The 20,147-nt window shown below is 34.4% G+C and overlaps 2 protein-coding genes across 2 annotated transcripts; one reads left to right on the forward strand and one right to left on the reverse strand.

Moving 5' to 3' along the window:
* Nucleotides 1-3,658: 3,658 nt before the first annotated feature.
* LOC126369128 (polyglutamylase complex subunit TTLL1-like) lies at nucleotides 3,659-4,966 on the forward strand. The gene has a single exon (XM_050013421.1). The coding sequence runs from the start codon at nucleotides 3,659-3,661 to the stop codon at nucleotides 4,964-4,966; it is 1,308 nt and encodes a 435-aa protein (XP_049869378.1).
* Nucleotides 4,967-5,244: 278 nt separating this feature from the next.
* On the reverse strand, nucleotides 5,245-5,754 carry LOC126369129 (polyglutamylase complex subunit TTLL1-like). Its single transcript, XM_050013422.1, has one exon. The coding sequence runs from the start codon at nucleotides 5,752-5,754 to the stop codon at nucleotides 5,245-5,247; it is 510 nt and encodes a 169-aa protein (XP_049869379.1).
* Nucleotides 5,755-20,147: the final 14,393 nt, after the last annotated feature.

The raw sequence follows: 20,147 nt of genomic DNA on the forward strand, positions 1-20,147 counted from the left end.
AACCGAGTTCATCATTTAAAATTAAAATTATTTCAATGAATTTAAAAACAGAATCTGCATTTAAAATAATAAATAAAAGTTTGTAAAAATAATACTTTTCATATCAAACTACTCATTATGAATAAAACATCACGAAACGTACAAAATTTTACATAGTCCGCAAGCAGTGTCTGAATATTCACCTGTTATTTTACATACAAAAGCACTTGAAAGTAATTCAAACATCTTTGCATTTGCCGGTTCATTTAACGAGAGTCACAAACGCGAGGATCCTCTGTTCTACGATCCATTAGACAGTCCCCAATTTGCCGACACTTTTACGCTTTCGTCCTCAAAATTATGAGAATATTCCGAAACACTTATATGGAAAAGTCAACCCCACAAAGATTTAACTTTTATGAACAAAAGATTTTTAGGCTAAGTACGAGTAGAACAAAATATTTAAAATTACTTTGTAACCAGCTTGTAACATGATAGTTACATTTCACGCTTGTTATTTTTGCAGGCAGAGCTTTGTTGTTAATATTAATGACTTGGTTGACAGAAAATAATATGTATAATATTTTTGTATAGATGTCCAAGTGATCCAGGTCCAAGTATAATGTACAAAAAGTCAAGTCAAAAATATATCTTTATCACACTTTAAATTAAACACTTTTACTACAATAGCAGAAAAAGGTCAATTTACGGCACGTCAAAAAAATATTATCTTTGATTCTTTTAAATTGATTACTTTTTTCCGACGTTTCACTCTCCACCATTTTTTGTGCATTCGGTCGTTGAGTTTTTGTCACTTCATAACTTTTACTTTATACCGTGCCTTTAGACGCCATCATAAGCATGTTATTTCCGGCCAAGTAGTTAATGTCATTTGCGAAAAATCTACAATAAGTTACGTCGAAAAAGCAACACATTTCCTCACGACGACGTTTTCTTTCATCCCAAATCTAGTATTGATTTTTACAAAACCGTATTTGAATTGCGACTGTTACGAGCGAGAATTTAATCTGAGTACGCTTGATGGTTGCATTTAGAAACACAAGTAGTTAAATATTATAAACAATTATATATAACAAAAACTACCTTATAATTATGTATCATTAAACGTTTCTTGCCTTCGCGTAACCTGTCTTTAAATATTGATATCTACAAAAAACAAGTAAGTAATTGATCTCAGTAGATTTTTTTCAAAAGTAAAACGTCTGAATGGCATTCGTAGAGGTTTTCTCTTGCGTCTTTATTTGTGCGCGTCCTTCGCTCTTACAGGTATACAGCTGTTATATCTGTCAGAATATTTGTCTTGAATTTTAATAGATCCCCTAATGAGCGGGACCGAGGTCAGGAGTCTCGGGAACAGAAAGGTTGAGATTTTTTTATGAACTCATTGCTTGTGTTTTTAATTTTTCACGGAGATTTTAGTCTCTTTATTCATAACTACCTGCCTTTGACCTGATATGTTGTACTCTTCATGCTTTGCTTCACTATTTGAATAAGGAAAATGGTCGGGTGCCTCAGATTATACATGACTGGTCAAAATAAATGGGATCCGAGTGAAAAATGGTCCAAGTGACTTAGATAAGATTTTCATGGGACACCCTTTGCCTTCGTCATAGTCTGTCAACCGAGGACTGTGATTACTTTAGTGAGAGATTGAACGCACTATCGCAGAGGACTACCTACGCGAAGAAATCAGAAAGAAATAATATATTCAGTCGTTTTGTGTCTTTCGACACAAAACGACTGAATATATTATTTCTTAGGTGTAATGGTGCCTAATCTGGCGGACACAACATGATCTCCTTTTAGTTTGACAGGTCTTAAATTAGTGCTGTCCCTCATTTACAATAGGTAGAAGAAAGAGATGGAGCTAGTTTTAGTCCTTTCAAATTAAGTTAAAATTAAGTTGGTGATTGCCCGAATTGGCACCATTGTAAGTATAGATTGAGTATAGATGATTCAAATAGATACTTTTTAAGTTTATTAAAAAACTTACTGGAGAAACAAATACACGGAGTCGGGTATAATGAGGTTCTACCTCAATAAAACGTGCAAGGAAGATATTTTCGCACGACTTTTAAGAGTAATTTAAACCGGCGAGCATGCATGAAGATTTTGATGAGATTGGAAGAATCAAAAGTAGACGTCACGTTCGAAGTTCGTGGAATTCCGTGATCCCTACCCCGATTGGAACTAGATATTATGATCTTTTGTAATATCTATGTATGTATGTTTTAAGGCCGATAAATTTGACCTTCAATAAAAGTTGGAGCATTTCAAAATTATTAATTGTGATGAAGAAATAAGATGATTATTATTATTTGCTGGCATAGTGGTGCTGGTACACACCAACTAATTTTATTTTAAGCCATTCCCGTCATTCTCTTATCCGCCGAAAAGAAAAGGAACGGGTAATCGGCAGGCATAAAATTTATGGAACGCACGTCAATTTTAGGCACAAATCTAAAACAACGCTTTAAAATTTTACATTGGCCAATAACCCGACAGAATTAAGTTGTGAGCCACCTATTTGATTCGCCCGGGTTATGCAACCATTCTTTTTAAAATGACCACCTGTCAATCATCTGTCTATACATACTATGACATCTTTTTTTTTTGGACTGTACAATTGCAGTAAAACACTTTTGATTTTTGATTTTTGTCCATTTCGTTTTCGGCGGATAAGAAAATGACAGGTATACCTTAAAAAATTAGATGATGTGTACTGGAATTGGCACCATTATCTACCTAATAGTTCTGATTAGGAAATTTTAGTTTGCCATTATAACAGCAGCCAAAATAAACTCCGGCCAAGTAGTTAATGCCATCTGCGACAAATCTCAATAAGCCACGTCAAAAAAAAAAGCCAAAATAATGTTAAGCAGTACAAGCATCCGTGTTATTTAGATCAAATACGAGAAAAAACTATACAAAAGCACATAAAACGACTTTTTATGTTAGATACGGATTACAGAATATGTATCATGTATTAAGATTGAGATACCATTGTATCGCAGTTTAAAGGAAATGATACAAACAAACAAAGTAGAAGAAATATTGAACAAGATTTCCTTGGGGAATTGAAGTCGCCTCCACTAAAATTGGATGGTAAACTGAAGACACAAGAGGTTTTATTCTTTTTGCCTCAGCCGGGTTGCCGTGAAAACATCCCCTTTCATCGCGCCACCATCAATCAAGCTTTATTTTTTTATTCCCCTTCAAACCGTGAAGCACTTTTCAATCCACTTTTCAGGTACCTACATGTATTTATAATCGACCACGAATTTCCACCAACGTTTTATTTACGTACCAATTTCATTATATTTTGTGTACTTATTGGAAAGTTGCTCAAACATTTTCTTTTCATCGTTTCAAAAGCACAGCTTACTTTGTAAGATTCAGTCAGCAGGTTCAGTGAACCGATAAAATAGTATTTCAAATTGAGATTACAAAAAGTATAAAAGTATGTTATATCCATGAATAAGTATTTATACATACTCTTTCGTTTAAAAGAAGACGAAAAATTCTAAAAAAAAATTGACAGTGTCAATTTGTGAAACAATATTTTTTATCAAAATATTCAAAGTTGATCATATTTTTATTATATTTTTGTTATTAAATCAGTAACGTTTTTATAATTTTATTCGACATTCATTCAATAATGGCATTGGAAACCAAGAAAGCGCCCCAAAATATACACGGAAAAGCTTTACCAGCCGTTGTTGAAAAAGGTAGAGTGACTTATTGTACCGACCTGGAGAAGTCCGTGATTACAAACAGTTTTGAGCGCCGCGGCTGGGTCTCCGTCGGCCCCGATGACGAGTGGAACTTCTACTGGTCTTTCACGCAAAATTGCAGAAACATATTCAGTATTGAAAGTGGCTACAGAATGACTGACAACCAATTGATAAATCATTTCCCGAACCACTACGAATTGTCACGCAAGGATTTGCTAGTAAAAAACATCAAGCGATACAGAAAAGAACTCGAAAGAGAGTTGAGCCCTCTAGCTGAGAAAACTGAGATCCCTATGGCCAACGGCCAAGTCGTTACACGCTATATACATTTGGACTTTATTCCAGTCACTTACGTATTACCTGCAGACTACAACATGTTTGTTGAAGAATACAGAAAATCTCCACAAAGCACGTGGATAATGAAGCCCTGTGGAAAATCACAGGGGGCCGGAATTTTCCTAATAAACAAACTTTCGAAACTTAAGAAGTGGTCCCGTGAAGCGAAAACTCCATTTCATCCACAACTCAGCAGTAAGGAAAGTTACGTAATATCACGTTACATAGACAATCCCCTTCTGATTGGCGGCAAGAAGTTCGATTTGAGGTTGTATGTTTTGGTAACGTCGTTTCGCCCGCTAAAAGCTTATTTATTCCAACACGGATTTTGCAGATTTTGTACTGTGAAGTACGATACGAGTGTCACAGAATTGGATAACATGTACGTACACTTGACTAACGTAAGTGTGCAGAGGCACGGAGGGGACTATAACAGCTTGCACGGGGGGAAGATGAGCATTCAGAATTTTCGATTGTACTTGGAGGGAACTCGGGGACGATCAGTGACGGAGAAATTGTTTGCAGAAATGCAGTGGTTAATCGTTCACTCATTGAAAGCTGTCGCGCCAGTAATGGCTAATGATAGACACTGTTTTGAGTGTTATGGATACGATATAATCATTGACAACGTGTTGAAGCCGTGGTTGGTGGAGGTAAACGCTTCCCCCTCCTTGATGTCCACAACTCATAACGACAGAATATTGAAACACAAACTGATCGACAACATTGTGTCTGTGGTTCTCCCACCAGATGGCGTGCCTGATGCTAGGTGGAATAAAATCCCTTCCGAAGAATCACTGGGTGATTTTGACCTCCTAATCGATGAAGAACTCATAGAACGGGAAGATGCAAATTCAAGATATAATAAGTATCATCGCATTAATATCAAAACGTAATTTATATTGAAACTTTGTACTATACCTCTATATAAAAATTAATAAAATCAAGTTTACTAGCACTTTAATCAATTTTAATATTACAAATTTATGCAACTACATCAGTAAATTATATTAATAAGCGGGCCAAGATCACTATTTCACAATACATACACATTTTATTGACATTTTTACGAATACTAATAGTAAGTATCGTCTCAACAGCTTTTATGTATTTCTGTTTTTATTTTTACTCTATTAAAAGTGACAACACAAAAACCACAATCACGACTGGTTAATTATATATTCGGTTTTGGCGTAGTATCTTCATCAACAAGGACTACAAAATCCCCTAGGGCTTCCGCAGTCGGCGATTTGTTCCAACGCGCGTCGGGAATACCGGTCGGGGGCAAAACAACCGAAAGTAGATTGTCTACGAGCTTGTACTTAAGAATTCTGTCGTTGACCGTCGTCGCCGTCATTGATGGGGACGCGTTCACCTCTATAAGCCACGGCTTCAAGTTGTCGTCTATGATAATGTCGTAGCCGTAACACTCAAAGCAGTGGCGATCGTTGGACATCACCCGCGCCACAGCTTTCAGTGAGTGCACTATTAGCCAATGTATCTCCTTGAAAAGCCGATCCGTTACGTCGCGACCCCTCGTCCCTTCTAAAAAGAGCTTCAAATTTTGTATGCCCAGTTTCCCTCCATGTCTGGCATTGTAATCGCCTCCTTTTTTCTGCACACTGACATTCGTTAAGTGTACATACATATTATCGAGTTCCGTGACGCTTGTATCATACTTCATCGTGCAAAATCTACAAAAACCCTCGCGAAACATGTAAGCTTTTAAAGGCCGGAAAGAAGTAACAAGAACGTAAATCCTCAAATCGAATTTCTTTCCGCCGATCAACAAGGGATTATCTATGTAACGTGATATAACGTAGGTATCTTTGCTGGTTAGATGATGTTGCAAGTATTTTTTTGATTCCCGCGACCATTTTTTTAGCTTCGACAGTTTGTTTACGAGGAAAATGCCAGCACCTTGGGATTTGCCGCACGGTTTGAGAATCCACGTCGTTTGTGGATATCTACGGTAATGATCAACAAAAATTGTGTAGTCGGAAGGTAAGACGAATGTCAGCGGTATGAAATCTAAATACGTATATCGGGTGTCGGCTTGGCCGTTGGCAAGTTTTATTTCGGTTTTTTTTGCGAGCGGATTGTTTTCCTTTTCTAGCTCTTTCCTATACCGTTTTATGTTCCTCACTAGTAAATCTTTGCGCACCAATTCATAGTGATTAGGAAAATGGTTTATCAGCTGATCGTCTGAGAGTTTATAACCATTGTCCATGTGGAAGAGGTTGCGGCAGTTGACAGTATTCGACCAATAAATGTTCCAGTCTGCATCAGGAGTCACCGAGGTCCAATTCCGTCTCGTGAAAGTATTAATCACGATAGAGTTTTCAAAGTCGGTGCAGAATTTCATTCGTTTTTTATCCGACTTTCTGCTGTAATTCGTGAACGTTGTAGAAGGCATTATTCTCGGTGGCGATCGCGGATAGTTTCTCGTCGTCATCTTCTCAAAACACTTTACTGGGACTCTTCTAAGTATGAGGTACTAGTATTATAAAACTATGAAAGAACTGCTTTCATTGTAATATATTTTGTATTTTTGTCTTTTGGTAGCTTTTATTTCATCAGTAAACAAAGTTACTGACAAAGTCAGATTATTCAGAGATTATCACTCAGACTTGTGTCATATCTATTAAGCCATGTAGATTTCTCGTTATTTTTTCGTAATTTATGGTTTGAAATAATCGCGTCCAAAGAAACAAATATATTTATTATATTTTTATACCAGTCATTCTACCACATTTTACCGCTTTCATATTCTAGTGATCTCATTTCTATTGTCCCACTGCTGGGCAAAGGGCTCTTCATCTTTCAACTTCTTCCTGGCCGCTTATATATTGCTTTTATTTTATATTCGCGGTAAGAGCACATGCGTTGTATCTGCCATTATTAAGAGCCTTCAATGTGAGCCCTTATACGTATGAATAATTTAAGTCACTTTAGACGTGAAGGGCCCAGGGTCTCATTAAGGAAAGGAGGGTCCACATAAAACTCAATAAATATTAATTATACGTACTTCGGTCTATTGACCGGTCGAATATGGAGGGTGAAGTATGATTATGTTGGAATATTTCTGCCTTTCGCATTTTTAGATACATACCCACTTAATAATATTTTTATTCACGTGAATAGTCTCTATTGAGTTGCGTATAATAGTAGTTACGCAGCTGCATACCTACTTATGGAACTCACCTTGATGAGTATCTACTTAGACATTAGAAAGACACAGTTTACATAATCTACATACCTACATACATACATAAACTCACGCCTATTTCCCACCAACTATGGAATTCCATTTGCTTCCTTCCTAACATACTTCTCTTGCGTCCTTACTGAACCTTTTCTAAGAACATCTCCAATTTGGTCAATGTACGTCCTTCTAGGTCTTCCTCTGCCAGCCTTACCACCAACCTTCGCTTTATAGTATACTCTTTTCGTACCTACGCCTATTACCCTTCATTCGCTGTGTCCAAACCAACTTAACATTCCCTTCTCTTTTAGACCACATCTCTCTCTCTTATCACACTTTTTCTCACTCTATCACTCAAGTTCACAGATCTACTACCTGTTAGTGATATCCGGCCAAAAAGTTAGTATATTAAGAATAAGCTCACGTTTTTTTAGGGTTATTAATATTCAACTTTTGACATAACATAGTATCGCGCCTGTATCCCCGAAGAGGTAGACAGTGGTTCAACTTTTTCTGTAGGTAAGTAGCGATTGGATAGATCGAGAGGGCGGGGGAGAGAGAAGCGATATATTTTTTTTATTATGATAGTACAGTCACGAGTACTAATATGTATACACTTTGATACCATGTCACATTATTTTTTGACAAATTAAACCGCAAGTCTCATTAAATGTCAAATATGATAGTGCGACAGGGTTCTCAAGTGGGTACATGATATTGCTCATGACAGAATAATATCGACTAGTCAGCTCTACAACTCTAGTCGTATCGTAATCGGTCATTGACCTCAAAACCCATACGACAGGACATATACAACGTGCCCGGAACTAAAGACTAAAAAGGTAAATTGGGTATATTACAGACATAGACAAGCACCGACATAATAACAGGTAGGTAAGTACCATGAATAAAAAATATGAGTCAAAATTCGTACCTGTCCCTCCTCCCGTGATGTCGAATATTAATGCTGTTTTTCCTCACGAATCTGTTTTGTTGTGTTTTAGATTTACGCAACATGAATAAAGCATTCAGTTTACGAGTGTTCAGGATTCACAGCGTGGTGTTTTGATTGGATTGTGCATGTATCTTAATGAGGTATTACCGGGGTTAACCATGCTTACCATTGTGGTACAGCCCATTTTATCTCGCCCCTTATTATGTTAAGAGAGCGTGTAATTCTTAACGTTAATACATCACCCCTGTGAGTAGGGTTGTACCGTGCGAGTTTGCTTTATGGAGAGGGATTGAAACAAAAAAGTATAACTACATAAATAATAATGTAAGCTCGTAATCTGTACAGACATCAGTCAGAAATCAATCAAGAGATACGAATTATTGTTGTATGAATTTCTTTACAATTCTAACCTACTCGTAATTATGTATAGTAACATAGTAGATTATATTTTACATCAATGGTTCTAACTAAATATATTTTTTCACACCATTTATTTACTACCTACCTATCATATTACCATGAAGCATGATTCGACGGTCATTAAAATAAGACCTTTGCATTTTGAGCTTATTTAAGGTTCCTTATTTTTACGAATTCCATTAATTTAATGTTCGCTCCATTTCCCTGACATTATCTAAGAATATCTACTAAAGTTGTTAAGATCGATAAAGTTTTCGCCGTTTGGTGAGTTTTGAAGATTTACGAAAGGGGAGGTGATTAGTGTTTGGAACTTTGGCGAATACAGAAATACAGATGGTTGTAAAGTTTGTGATTCTTAACTCATAAATTTCAAGAGAGGCGCAAAGGATTCTCTAGTTAGTATGGTTTTACCTGATAGGTACTATTTTATCAATACAAGAAGACTACCTAGTCTAATGAGATAATTTTAACGAAACGTCAAAACTAAAACAATGTAGGTATTACTATGAACTATGAACTTTGTGTATTTCTTATGACGATATTAATTTATAAAGGTCAAATAGTTAAAATTAGAATTCGTATATCAATCAAAAAAAAAATGCGATTGGTTTTAATCGTCCAAGACTGGCTTCAATACCTAGATTACCATTTTAAAATTTATCTATGATCCAGTCATCTAGTCTAAAAACGGGATGTTAGATTTTAATAAACAAAATGCTTTATTGAAAATTAAAAATAAGTACCAAATGCGGAAGAATTTCAGTCTGTTTTTATCTTAGACAGAAATGACTCGTGCCCACAATTTCTTCCATAGTGAGAAAAACCAGAAGTTCCACGAAACTTGGTATAGAAGTCCCAAGATGGATGGAAAATATCAGCCGTACATAAAATTCAAAAAGAGAACTTCACAGAAAATAGGTATGAATAACAAACTATAGTGACAAATACAGGAATACAGATACAGAGAACGTGAGGACACAGTGAGTGCGGTTTGTCGTAGTGAGTTTGGTGCGAGTTCAGATGGTTCCGAACATTCCGATATCAAATACATAAACAAGCGGCAAAGAAAGAAAATTATGGATCTACTTACTCCACTCCAATCTCATCAGTCATCCCGTGACCATGGAACTTGCAACAGTGTCGAAATATTGGGAGTCTCATATCCCTATTTTAAACGCGGTAAGAACCCGTTATTATGTGTTTTAATTATAGTAACAAAATTATATCAAGAACTAATCCCGCTTGACGATGAGTAATTACATAACATTGCGTTTTCGAATAAAAACAAACACCTATAAAGCAGTCCGTAAATTATGATATATTGTTTCAATGATATATGAGAGTGGGTATTACGTAAGCAAATGTATTGTGTAATAAATAATTCATGTGCCAACTGACATGTCATCTTACATACATACATAATATCACGCCTTTTTCCCTTTGGGGTAGGCAGAGGCCATGGAATTCCTGTTACTTCGATCCTGATACACCACTTTCGCTTCTTCAACTCTCATCAAAGACTACAAAAAAGTACTATTATTTTTAAAACTTAACACCACAGTCAGATAGAATATGAATCCTCTAAAAATATTCACACTCGAAAATCAAAAAAATATTTATTTACCAAAAATCAATAAATTCCTCGTGTTTGGGACAACTTTTAAGCAAATATTTACTTGTGTTAGTAGCCCCGCTCTTCTATGTGATACATTGGTATTGGTAATAAAGTAAACATAAAGAAGTACAAAATAAATGAACAATAAAGAAAAATAAGAAAATAATAATAATAAAAACAATAATAAAAAGAGGAACATTAAAAACAAGTGGGTATAAAACACTAGTCTAAACAAAGAAGAAGGATATTTGCTTTTTATTTTCTTTCGCCAAAATTTTGTTTCGTTCATAGCGCCCTCTCGTTCAAAGCGAATTAAATAGTTACTAGCAATATCTAGTCATCGGATTATGATTTTTTTTTTGATTGGCCATCCCTATGGATATTGAACCAGTGAAATTACTTTTAAGGTTTTTTTGTTATAAATACGTATTCAGGGTGTTAGTGACATCAAAACGCAAAACTTTGAGGGATGATTCAGGCCATGTTTATGAGTTGATATCAGGTGGAATTCTCCGTCACAAAAGTATGGAATGGAAAATAATTTAAAAAACACTATTTTCATGAATTTTTCGACAGGACATCATCATTTGATACCGACTTCGAATCTGACGTTACGGTGTCACTAACACCCATACGTACTTGTATGGCAACCTCTATATACTTGTATGGGGTTTTTTTTATTATTGCGTATGGCAGACAAAAATAAAATATCCTGCGTGGATCAAATATCCAGCTTAAGCTCCCTTAACCAAGTCTCTGCTGCATCCGTCACACAATGCAGCTCGGCTATACCATCTGGGAACTGGTGCAGAGGGCACTCGTTCACTATGTGAGATATGGTTTGATCCGGGTGACCACATTCACAGTATGGCGACTCATTTAAGCCCCATTTATATAGGTGATCGTTTGACTTGTATGGGGTGTAAGTTACTCAGAATCATGGTCTGAATCATCCCCCTCAGTATTCGTTACGATGTCACTAACACCTTGTATATCATCTCGATTGAATTATTTCGTGATTCAAATTCATACAAACAATTTGTAAAGGAAAATAGAATTAGAAGAGGTTTTTGAAGTATTTTAGAAAAAAAGAATTCTGTAATAAAACATCAAATTAAATTAACTTTATTACGATTGCATTTTTTTTTAAATAAGCCATTTCAGTGCAATACAACTACACATTCAGTTTAATATTTGTGAATATATCAGTCGTACATGTGTGAGAACTGTATGATGACGATAAAGTAAGTGGCGATTAATTGTAAAAGAGATATCGGCAATTGCAGGTCTAAAGGTAGGACACTCCATAACTTGTCATACAATACACGAGAGTCCATGTAACGTAGAAGATCCACGATATCTTCCTTGGTTTGCTCATCTGGAATACATTAAATATACTGGCCTCCAAAACTAGGTACTACACTGTAGAAGTTAAATTTTCAAATGAATTTGTACAGCTTTCTTTGTAACTATTAAACTATACATAAGTAACATCCCGAGCCCTTTTTATTTGTAATGTTTATCTTGTATACTTAACATTTATTATAATTTTAAAAGTGTAAGTAGTACTTAGTTTTGCTAGCAAGTGTATTTTCACCTACACTACTAAATTATGCATTATTTGAAAGATCTTTAAAAACCATTATACTAATATTATTTTTATAGAAATAAATTAACTTCTAAAATTAAAAAAAAAACTTACTTTTTAGTGGCAACTAGTACATAAGTACGGTAATGGCTTTCCTTTTGTTTAATCTTAAATTAATTTACTCATTATTCAAAGTAAGTTAAAATTTAAATAAATATGATACGAATTTACCTTTACCCATTAACAGCTGAACTCTTAAATCAAGTTTAATTGAATCAATTTTGCTTTTTGTCATTTCTGCTACAATAGCCGGAATACATAGTTGAGACAATGCGTGGGAAAAATGGACAAAGATTCGGCAATATTCTCCCCATGGTATCTGTAATAGCAAAGAGGTTACTTGGTAATAAATGAAATAAGATATTAGAGATGTCACATATTAACTTAATGGAAATTAAATTATATTTAACTAACCATTTTATTATAATGAGCCATAGATTTACTACTACCGTAGATTGATCATCAGCGCTCAAAAAGTGGGACGCAAAGTTACTGTTAATATAGCGACGTTGACAGTACTTTACCTCAGTGCGCGACTAGGCGCCGAACTGGCAACACGGGGAAGTGCGTGGTAAAATCTTGCAAAAATAGAAACTCAAAGCGATAATAGAAGGATGGAACATCATATTTCTAATAAGTAATAATATTGTGCATGTTATCATAGTATTTTAAGACATTTTAATTTTCGCAGTAAAACCCACCAAAATTATTATTTTAGTTTAAAATACACTAAAACAAGTACTTGAGAATGTATAGCTAAACAAGTGTCAAGTTTTCGCCGCATTTTTGTATCTACGGTAGTGGTAAATCAATGTAATGAGCAATCAAATATTTTGTTGACTATTGAGAAAATAATTATTTTGAAATCTAAGAAAGACAACATAACAACAACATAGAAATGAATAGAACAGGACAGATCTAATTTTAACACTTACCACATCATATTTCGCCAATTTTAGGATCATCCACAATGATCCCATTATTTTCGGTATTGTAATTAGTAACTCCACAATTAACTACAAACAAAATGTAGGTATATTATTATAGACTAGCACTGCTTACTTTATCTGGCTAAATCCTACCTTTTTCGTAATGTCACTTATTGTAGATATGCCGTAAGTGGCATTAACTACTTGGCCGGAAAAATGGGGAGCGCCGAGCGCTATCACCCTGTAAAAAAAATAAGGCAACAGGCCTGATGCTGCCCAGTTTTAGTGTGCTCAGGGCGTCGTCTAGGAGGATAATATTTGAAAGAATAAATCGACTCTAATAACAGCCTCCGTGGTCTAGTGGTTAGAGCGTTAGGTTCACGATCTGGAGGTCCGGGTTCGATTCCCGATGGGGACATTGTCGAAATCACTTTGTGAAACTGTCCTATGTTTATAAGGACTTTTCAGGCTTGAATCACTTGATTGTCCTAAAAGTAAGATGATTCCGTGCTTCGGAGCGCACGTTAAACCGTTGGACCCGGCTATTACCCGTAAAAACACCTACACCAACCCGCATTGAAGCAGCGCGGTGGAGTATGCTCCATACCCCCTCCGGTTGATTGAGGGGAGGCCTGTGCCCGGCAGTGGGACTTATATAGCTGTATAATTATGTTATGTTAATCGACCCTAGTCGGTTGATATCGACAAGCGATGAACGAGGGAGCTAAATACTACCAACTAAATATACCTAATAAATAGTATAGTACAGTACACTTATTGCTAATATTTCGTAAGATAACATTTTACAATCGTCTCAGTGCGCGGTAAGAATTAGATCTGTCAAAGTACGTAAGCTACATGTTGTGACCTTCATTAGCATAGTGATGTATCAGACGATATTATGTCGATCAATTCTTATCTATCTAACAGTAGCTATTTTATGATTAGATTGCCATAGTTCATTGTTGAAGGAATGCCTTTTGTAACGAAGCGAACAAATAAATAACAATTTATTTTTACAAACAGCAAAAAATGCAGATTATTTCTAAAATACATTTCATACAACAAACCTAAAATTGAATATAAGAAGTACCTAAACAAAAGTTGAAAATTTTGTAAAAAGTAGTAAGAATACGAAAAAAAAACTAAGAAAGCTAGTATTGTGACGTTTATGAGCATAGTGATGTGTCAGCCGATATTAGATCGATCGATTCTAGCTATGTATTTAAACGTCATCCAAGACCGAACTGTAGTTTGACAAAACACTATTTAGTGTAGTAATATAAATAACATAACATAAACAGCCTGCTGGACACATGCATCTCCCCTAAATCTACAATAAATGACATTAGACTAAATATTGTATACAGCGTACTTACGATTTTCGACATCAGCGGTTGTATTTTTGAAAGGCAATCGACGACTTTAGTATATAACGCCGACGTATATTTCAAATCATTTTTCTTTATAGATTCTTTTACAAATACAACGGAACAGAATATGTAATAGCCTACCAATATTTGAACTGTAGTCATAACATCAAGGCCAAAAGTTGCAAAGCCGAATACGTATTCAGGAATTATATGAACGTGGCATGTGTTTCTCATAACGCAGGTTACTATGCAAGCACCCATTTTTATAATGAATACTGTGAATAGATAGGCAAACGCCATCAATCCGCCGAATCTGTTTGTTTCAAATACAATACCAATATCCTCATCAATTGACTCCACATCTATTATAAGGTTACACAGATTGTACTTTGAATAATGAAGCATAACAAAATGAATTGCGTATTGAGCAAGATAAAAATAACGATAATATTTCCCATTATAAATTAAAGGAATTCCTAAAACAGCCACCATGATAGAAACTGTTACAGTATATAAACATTTTGCAACAGAACGGAGCTCTTTTCTTATAAATTTAATAAAACCGAAATTGAGGCCTAACGTTAAAAGAATTACAAGGAAGAATCTGGCTGTGAATTTATCCACTTTAGGTTTCACTGGACACTTTATTTTTTCTTTTACTTTCACTACTGTATGTTTGTCGTTCTGAGGCATTTTAAAAATAATGGTACCGCAATACCACAATCCGCCTACAACCTTGCGTAAGTGACTGTCGAGTGTAATATATTTTGAGAAGCGTGCAATCAAATTTTCTTAATTACATTCCTTCCGAAATTTCATCATGATCGTCATGGAAGTGGTAAGGCGAAAATACCACGTCAGCACGTGGTATTTTATAAAACAAATTACTTGTCTTTTCTATGTGCGTATGTCATAGTAAATTACTGTACTGACATTGTTTATCTGAAATTTAATCAAACTACACGATCACTCTAAATAATTTATTAATTATTTTACTAATCATATTAAATAATTACTTCATAAAAATACCTTTTGGTTATTTTATTGTTCATTTATTGAGTTTATATTGAAAAAGATTTAAAAAAATCTTGATGATAAATTATTATCTAATGAAATGAAGTTCCGTAGCTCTCCTTCTACTAGTATAACTAACTGGAAAAGTTTTCATCACGAGTCGCCTCTGATAACAATAGATCTCTTAAGGGATTAAGGTTTAAAATGCCGCATAGCAGAGTCGAGGGCTTTCCAGCAGCTAATTTGAGGAGACTGAACGCAAGGGCTCAATCTGTGTAAAGGTTGTTTATTTCTATAACTTTTCAATTATTGATTTGCTAATATAATGTCTAATTACTAAGGATAGAATTGAAACTCTTTTAATTTAATGAACCTATTAGTCAATTAAATGTGAGAACTGTACAATGACGATGAGGTAAGTGATACACATGCTGAACACAGTGAGTGGCAGCTGTAAGTCTACCGGTATGACGCGCCACACTTTATGATGCAAGCGACGAGATTCCATGTACCGCAGCAGGCGAAGAATTTCTTCGTTCGTTTCTTCATCTGAAATATAATTAGACAATCCATTCATAATTCATAATAATTTATTCGCAATAAAAATTGTAAGTATGTATTACAGTTTGCAGATGGTCAACATTTGGTCTACATTTTTAGTTATTTAAATATACATGCTTATTATACATGCAAATATAACAATAAAATAAATTTGATAATTTAAATGTCAATCATTAGGTCCATTAATTATGAAATAATAATAAAATGATTTACAATGTCATTATCCAAATTACACATCACAAAAAAACAAACAATACACAAAAAGAGAGAAAGAAATTAAAATAAAAAAGAAATATAATGATACGAAATATCCAACGATTTATTCGATCGTTAAAATAATCGATACAATTATTATGTAATATTGGAAAAGAAGTATTTACTCTACTCCAATAATTATGTTTTGTAAAATTTGAGGTGGCGGTGGTTAGGGCCACATGACAGTCTTCAGAAAATAACTTGCAGGCGTACACGATAGTTATTGATAGGTATTGTCTTTCAACAACTATTGAATATAATCTCAAAAAAGTTTGCCATAGGACACGTAAATTGCAAGTAAATTGACTTAAAATAATAATTACATTAATAATAATTCAATAAGTCATACCGTCTTCAGTGAAAAGCTTATAGTGTAAAGCTAATTTCGTAGCATCAACTTGAGCGTTAGCACTTTCTGTGATGATAGCAGGAACGATGATTCGGATCATAATGTGAATGATATGCAAGGCTTGATTTGCATATGCAAATACACCAAGCTGAAATTACAAGATATTAAGAATAGTGATAGAGGGATGATTAGATTGCCGTACTTCACTGTCGAAGGAATGCCTTTTGTAATGAAGCGTACAAGTAAATAACAATTAATTGTTACAAACAGCAAAAAAGCAGATTATTTCTAAAATACATTTCTAGCAACCTAAAATTGTATATAAAAATTATCTAAAGAAAAGTTGTAACTTACAGAAAATATTACGTGTAGTTAGCTCAGTGCAAGTATAATTTGATATTTAACATTGTTTGCCAGTTTGCTCACCTGTTCTTTTAAAAAGTAAATCAAACTCCACAACGTCAACACCAATTTTGGAAATTCAAATATTATCTCAACTGCAAGCTTTTGAGAAAAAACAAAATTATTATAATTTACCTACTCATATATTTATATATTATTTCAAATACTAATAAATAATATTCACTTACTATTTTATCATACAGGGGCCTAATTTTATCATAACAGTCAGCTATTTGTAAATAATAATTTTGTAATAGCTTTATATTAACTTGCGGCAAAAGAATTCGTTCCTTTAATATTTTTACGCAGCAATATATATAATAATATATAAATATAAGTACGATTGATATTAAATCCATACTCAAATAGACTGGGAGATAAATAAGATAGGGTATATTTCTACCAGCGCATAGTTCAAAATTGATGCAAAAGATATAGCCAAGTATAAATTTGATAAAGAATACGATAAATGTGTAACCAAAAGCCATGTACCCAATTATTTCATTTTTAATTTGTGGGTTAATGAGTGTAACACTAACTATGAAGTCGAAAAAGGTATACTTTGTTAAATTAAGGATGAGAAAGTAAACAAAATATTGAAGTGTAGTATATAAAATTAACACCGCATCCACCTCCTTGGTACTTAGTGGTATAATTAAAACTATTAGCATTATAACAGAAATAAAAATCGATAACCATTTAACCACAGGTTGAGTTTTTGTATGAAATACTTTAAAAAAACCAAAGTTAATTCCAAAACATATTTGCAAAGTGCAGAAAAAAGCAATTACACTGCACAACAGCATTTCTGATGATTGGGTTCCGATACATGATATAAAGTCAATTTTTAAAGACAATTTAAAATCTGTGACTAAAATTTGTCTATCAGCTCTAGTTAAAAAAATATGGCATATGGGTCCTTTAACAATAAAACACAATATTTTAAAGATGATCCTACTTTATTTCGTATTTAATTTGAAAAAACTTTCTTTTTTTGGACTTCCTTGCTGGAGATGAAGCCAGAGAGGCGTTTTGGATGCTCTAACAATAGTCGGCCATCATGTGCGCGTTCCAGTAGCCTTGATAGCATTCCTCCATCGTACGAAGGTCCTGGTGGAATCGTTCGCCCTGTACTTCACTTAGATCCCCAAGATTGGCAGGAAAATAGTCCAGGTGGTTGTGAAGAAAGTGTAACTTGATGCTCATGTTACATCCAATCCTTTGAAAGTTAGTCATTAATTGTTCAATGTGTTGAGAGTAATCTGAACTTTTCTTGTTTCCTAAAAAATTTTGGACAACCCAAACAAACTCATTCCATGCGTTTTTCTCATTTTCTGCCATAATATCCGTAAAATTTGAGTCATTTATTAATGATCTTATCTGAGGCCCATCAAAAATGCCTGCTTTTATCTTTTCTGCACTCGATTTCGCCTCAAAATCCATTGGCTCCTGTGGTGAAGCAACAGCTTGAGGTTCAGGTGGCATCTTAGGGCACAAGATACGTCTACACGCCGTCCGAATACAAGGATATTCCCATTTTTTATGTTTTTTTCGGTTAATGCCAGTTATGTTCACCAAACAAAAATAGCAGTCGTCAAAGTGGTTTACGGGTTTGTACCAGATCATAGCACTTTCGTACCTAAATCGGTTCCTTTTCTTATTTGTCCACAAACGTAGAAACTCATCGCACGTTTTGCATACATTTTTCGGAATCCAAGGCTTCTTTTTTAAATTCATAGGGTGTCCAAAGTAATTTTTGTAAGCCTCATTAACGAACGCTGACCCTTTTAAATAGTATTCTTTAAACATATACTCTCCGCAAATAAAGCAAAAATGATTTAGATCATTTATACTCACTCGACTTGATGATGCCATTCCAAATTGTATTAAAATATTAATATTTTTTTTATTGTGTGCAAATTAAGACTGAAACTTAGCGAATTTTGAGTGAAAGCTATAAATCGTAAACAAGAGCTGTTACAAAAAAAATGAGGGTATATTTAGAATCAGCGACATCAAATTAACAAACATCATGCATCAAAAGTCAATCATCAGGCAAAAATTGCAATTTTGTTGTCCAGTGTTATCGATGTAGGTATTTTATTTTTTGGTTTCATAGCAGTCTGCTCCAATTTTGTTAAACCAGCAGGCTTATACATTTTTACTCGGAATGACTAAGTATGCTGTCTATTTACTATTTTTTTAATGTTTTTCAGCATATTAATATCATCCAACTTATTAAAAATTTACCTATCAATTGATGTAAGTGCGTTGATACGGTACGGTCTTCGTAATTCCATAATGACTTTTGGACTATCAAATAAATAATTACTATGTGTGAGTGATATCAACAGTAAAAAGTATTACATTACATACGCTAACTATAAACTAACACCTACTACATCCAAAATCTCGTAATAAATAATATTTAACGTCAGCGTCACTTTAGGATTTGTATGTACAGACACTTTTTACAGAGAGGCGCGTTTGACAGCAGCACAACTACATCGCAACACCAGCCATTAACAGAAATTTGTATCTATCCATGCGCGCGTTTGCGCGTTTGCATGCCCTTTATATCGATGCACACACAAGGGTGAGGGGGAAAGAACACGCAAGTGCTACGAAAAGCAGCAATACAGCTATGATGCTGCACCACGGTTGCATCGCGACTGTACCACTTTGACTAGACAGTCAGCAAGTCTATCGCGACTGTATTTTAGCAGCAAGTGTGTGTAAAAATTGCAACAGAACTTTGACCACTGAATAAGCGATACCTAATTTTCACACAACAGTAATACAATAATTTATATTAGAATAAAAACTACAGATACTATACTTGTGATATAGTATCTGTAGTTTTTATTGCCTTATCTTGATAAGGCAAAGCGAGCACAAATAAAATACGGTAAGTGGTAAATTTGGCACCAGTTTTCCTGCACAAAGTAACAATTCGCTACACCCATTGCATATTTTACACAAAATATCAGAAGTGTATAAGCAATAGTTAAAAATTCTAAATTCACTCCTAATTTCTGTAACATCTTGAGTAATAGCACTGATATTCATAATAAAATTATATAACTGCAAATACAAGGTCAAAAAGGAAAATTAATACTGAAATACTAAGGATGAATAGTACTGGATAGCAAAGGAGCTATTGATATACTTAAATATAGAAACAAAGGCATAAACTAAGTCGGACGTCGAAAATTATTATAGCAAATTAATAAATCCAAAATTCAAACAATTTAAAATTCAATGTGCTTACACATTTGTAAAGAACAAAAAAAAAATAAAAACGCAAAGATATTGGAATATTTGTTTTAGAAATTGATATGCCTCGATCAA

Source organism: Pectinophora gossypiella, chromosome 8 (assembly GCF_024362695.1).
Source record: "Pectinophora gossypiella chromosome 8, ilPecGoss1.1, whole genome shotgun sequence".
Classification (NCBI taxonomy): Eukaryota; Metazoa; Arthropoda; class Insecta; order Lepidoptera; family Gelechiidae; genus Pectinophora; species Pectinophora gossypiella.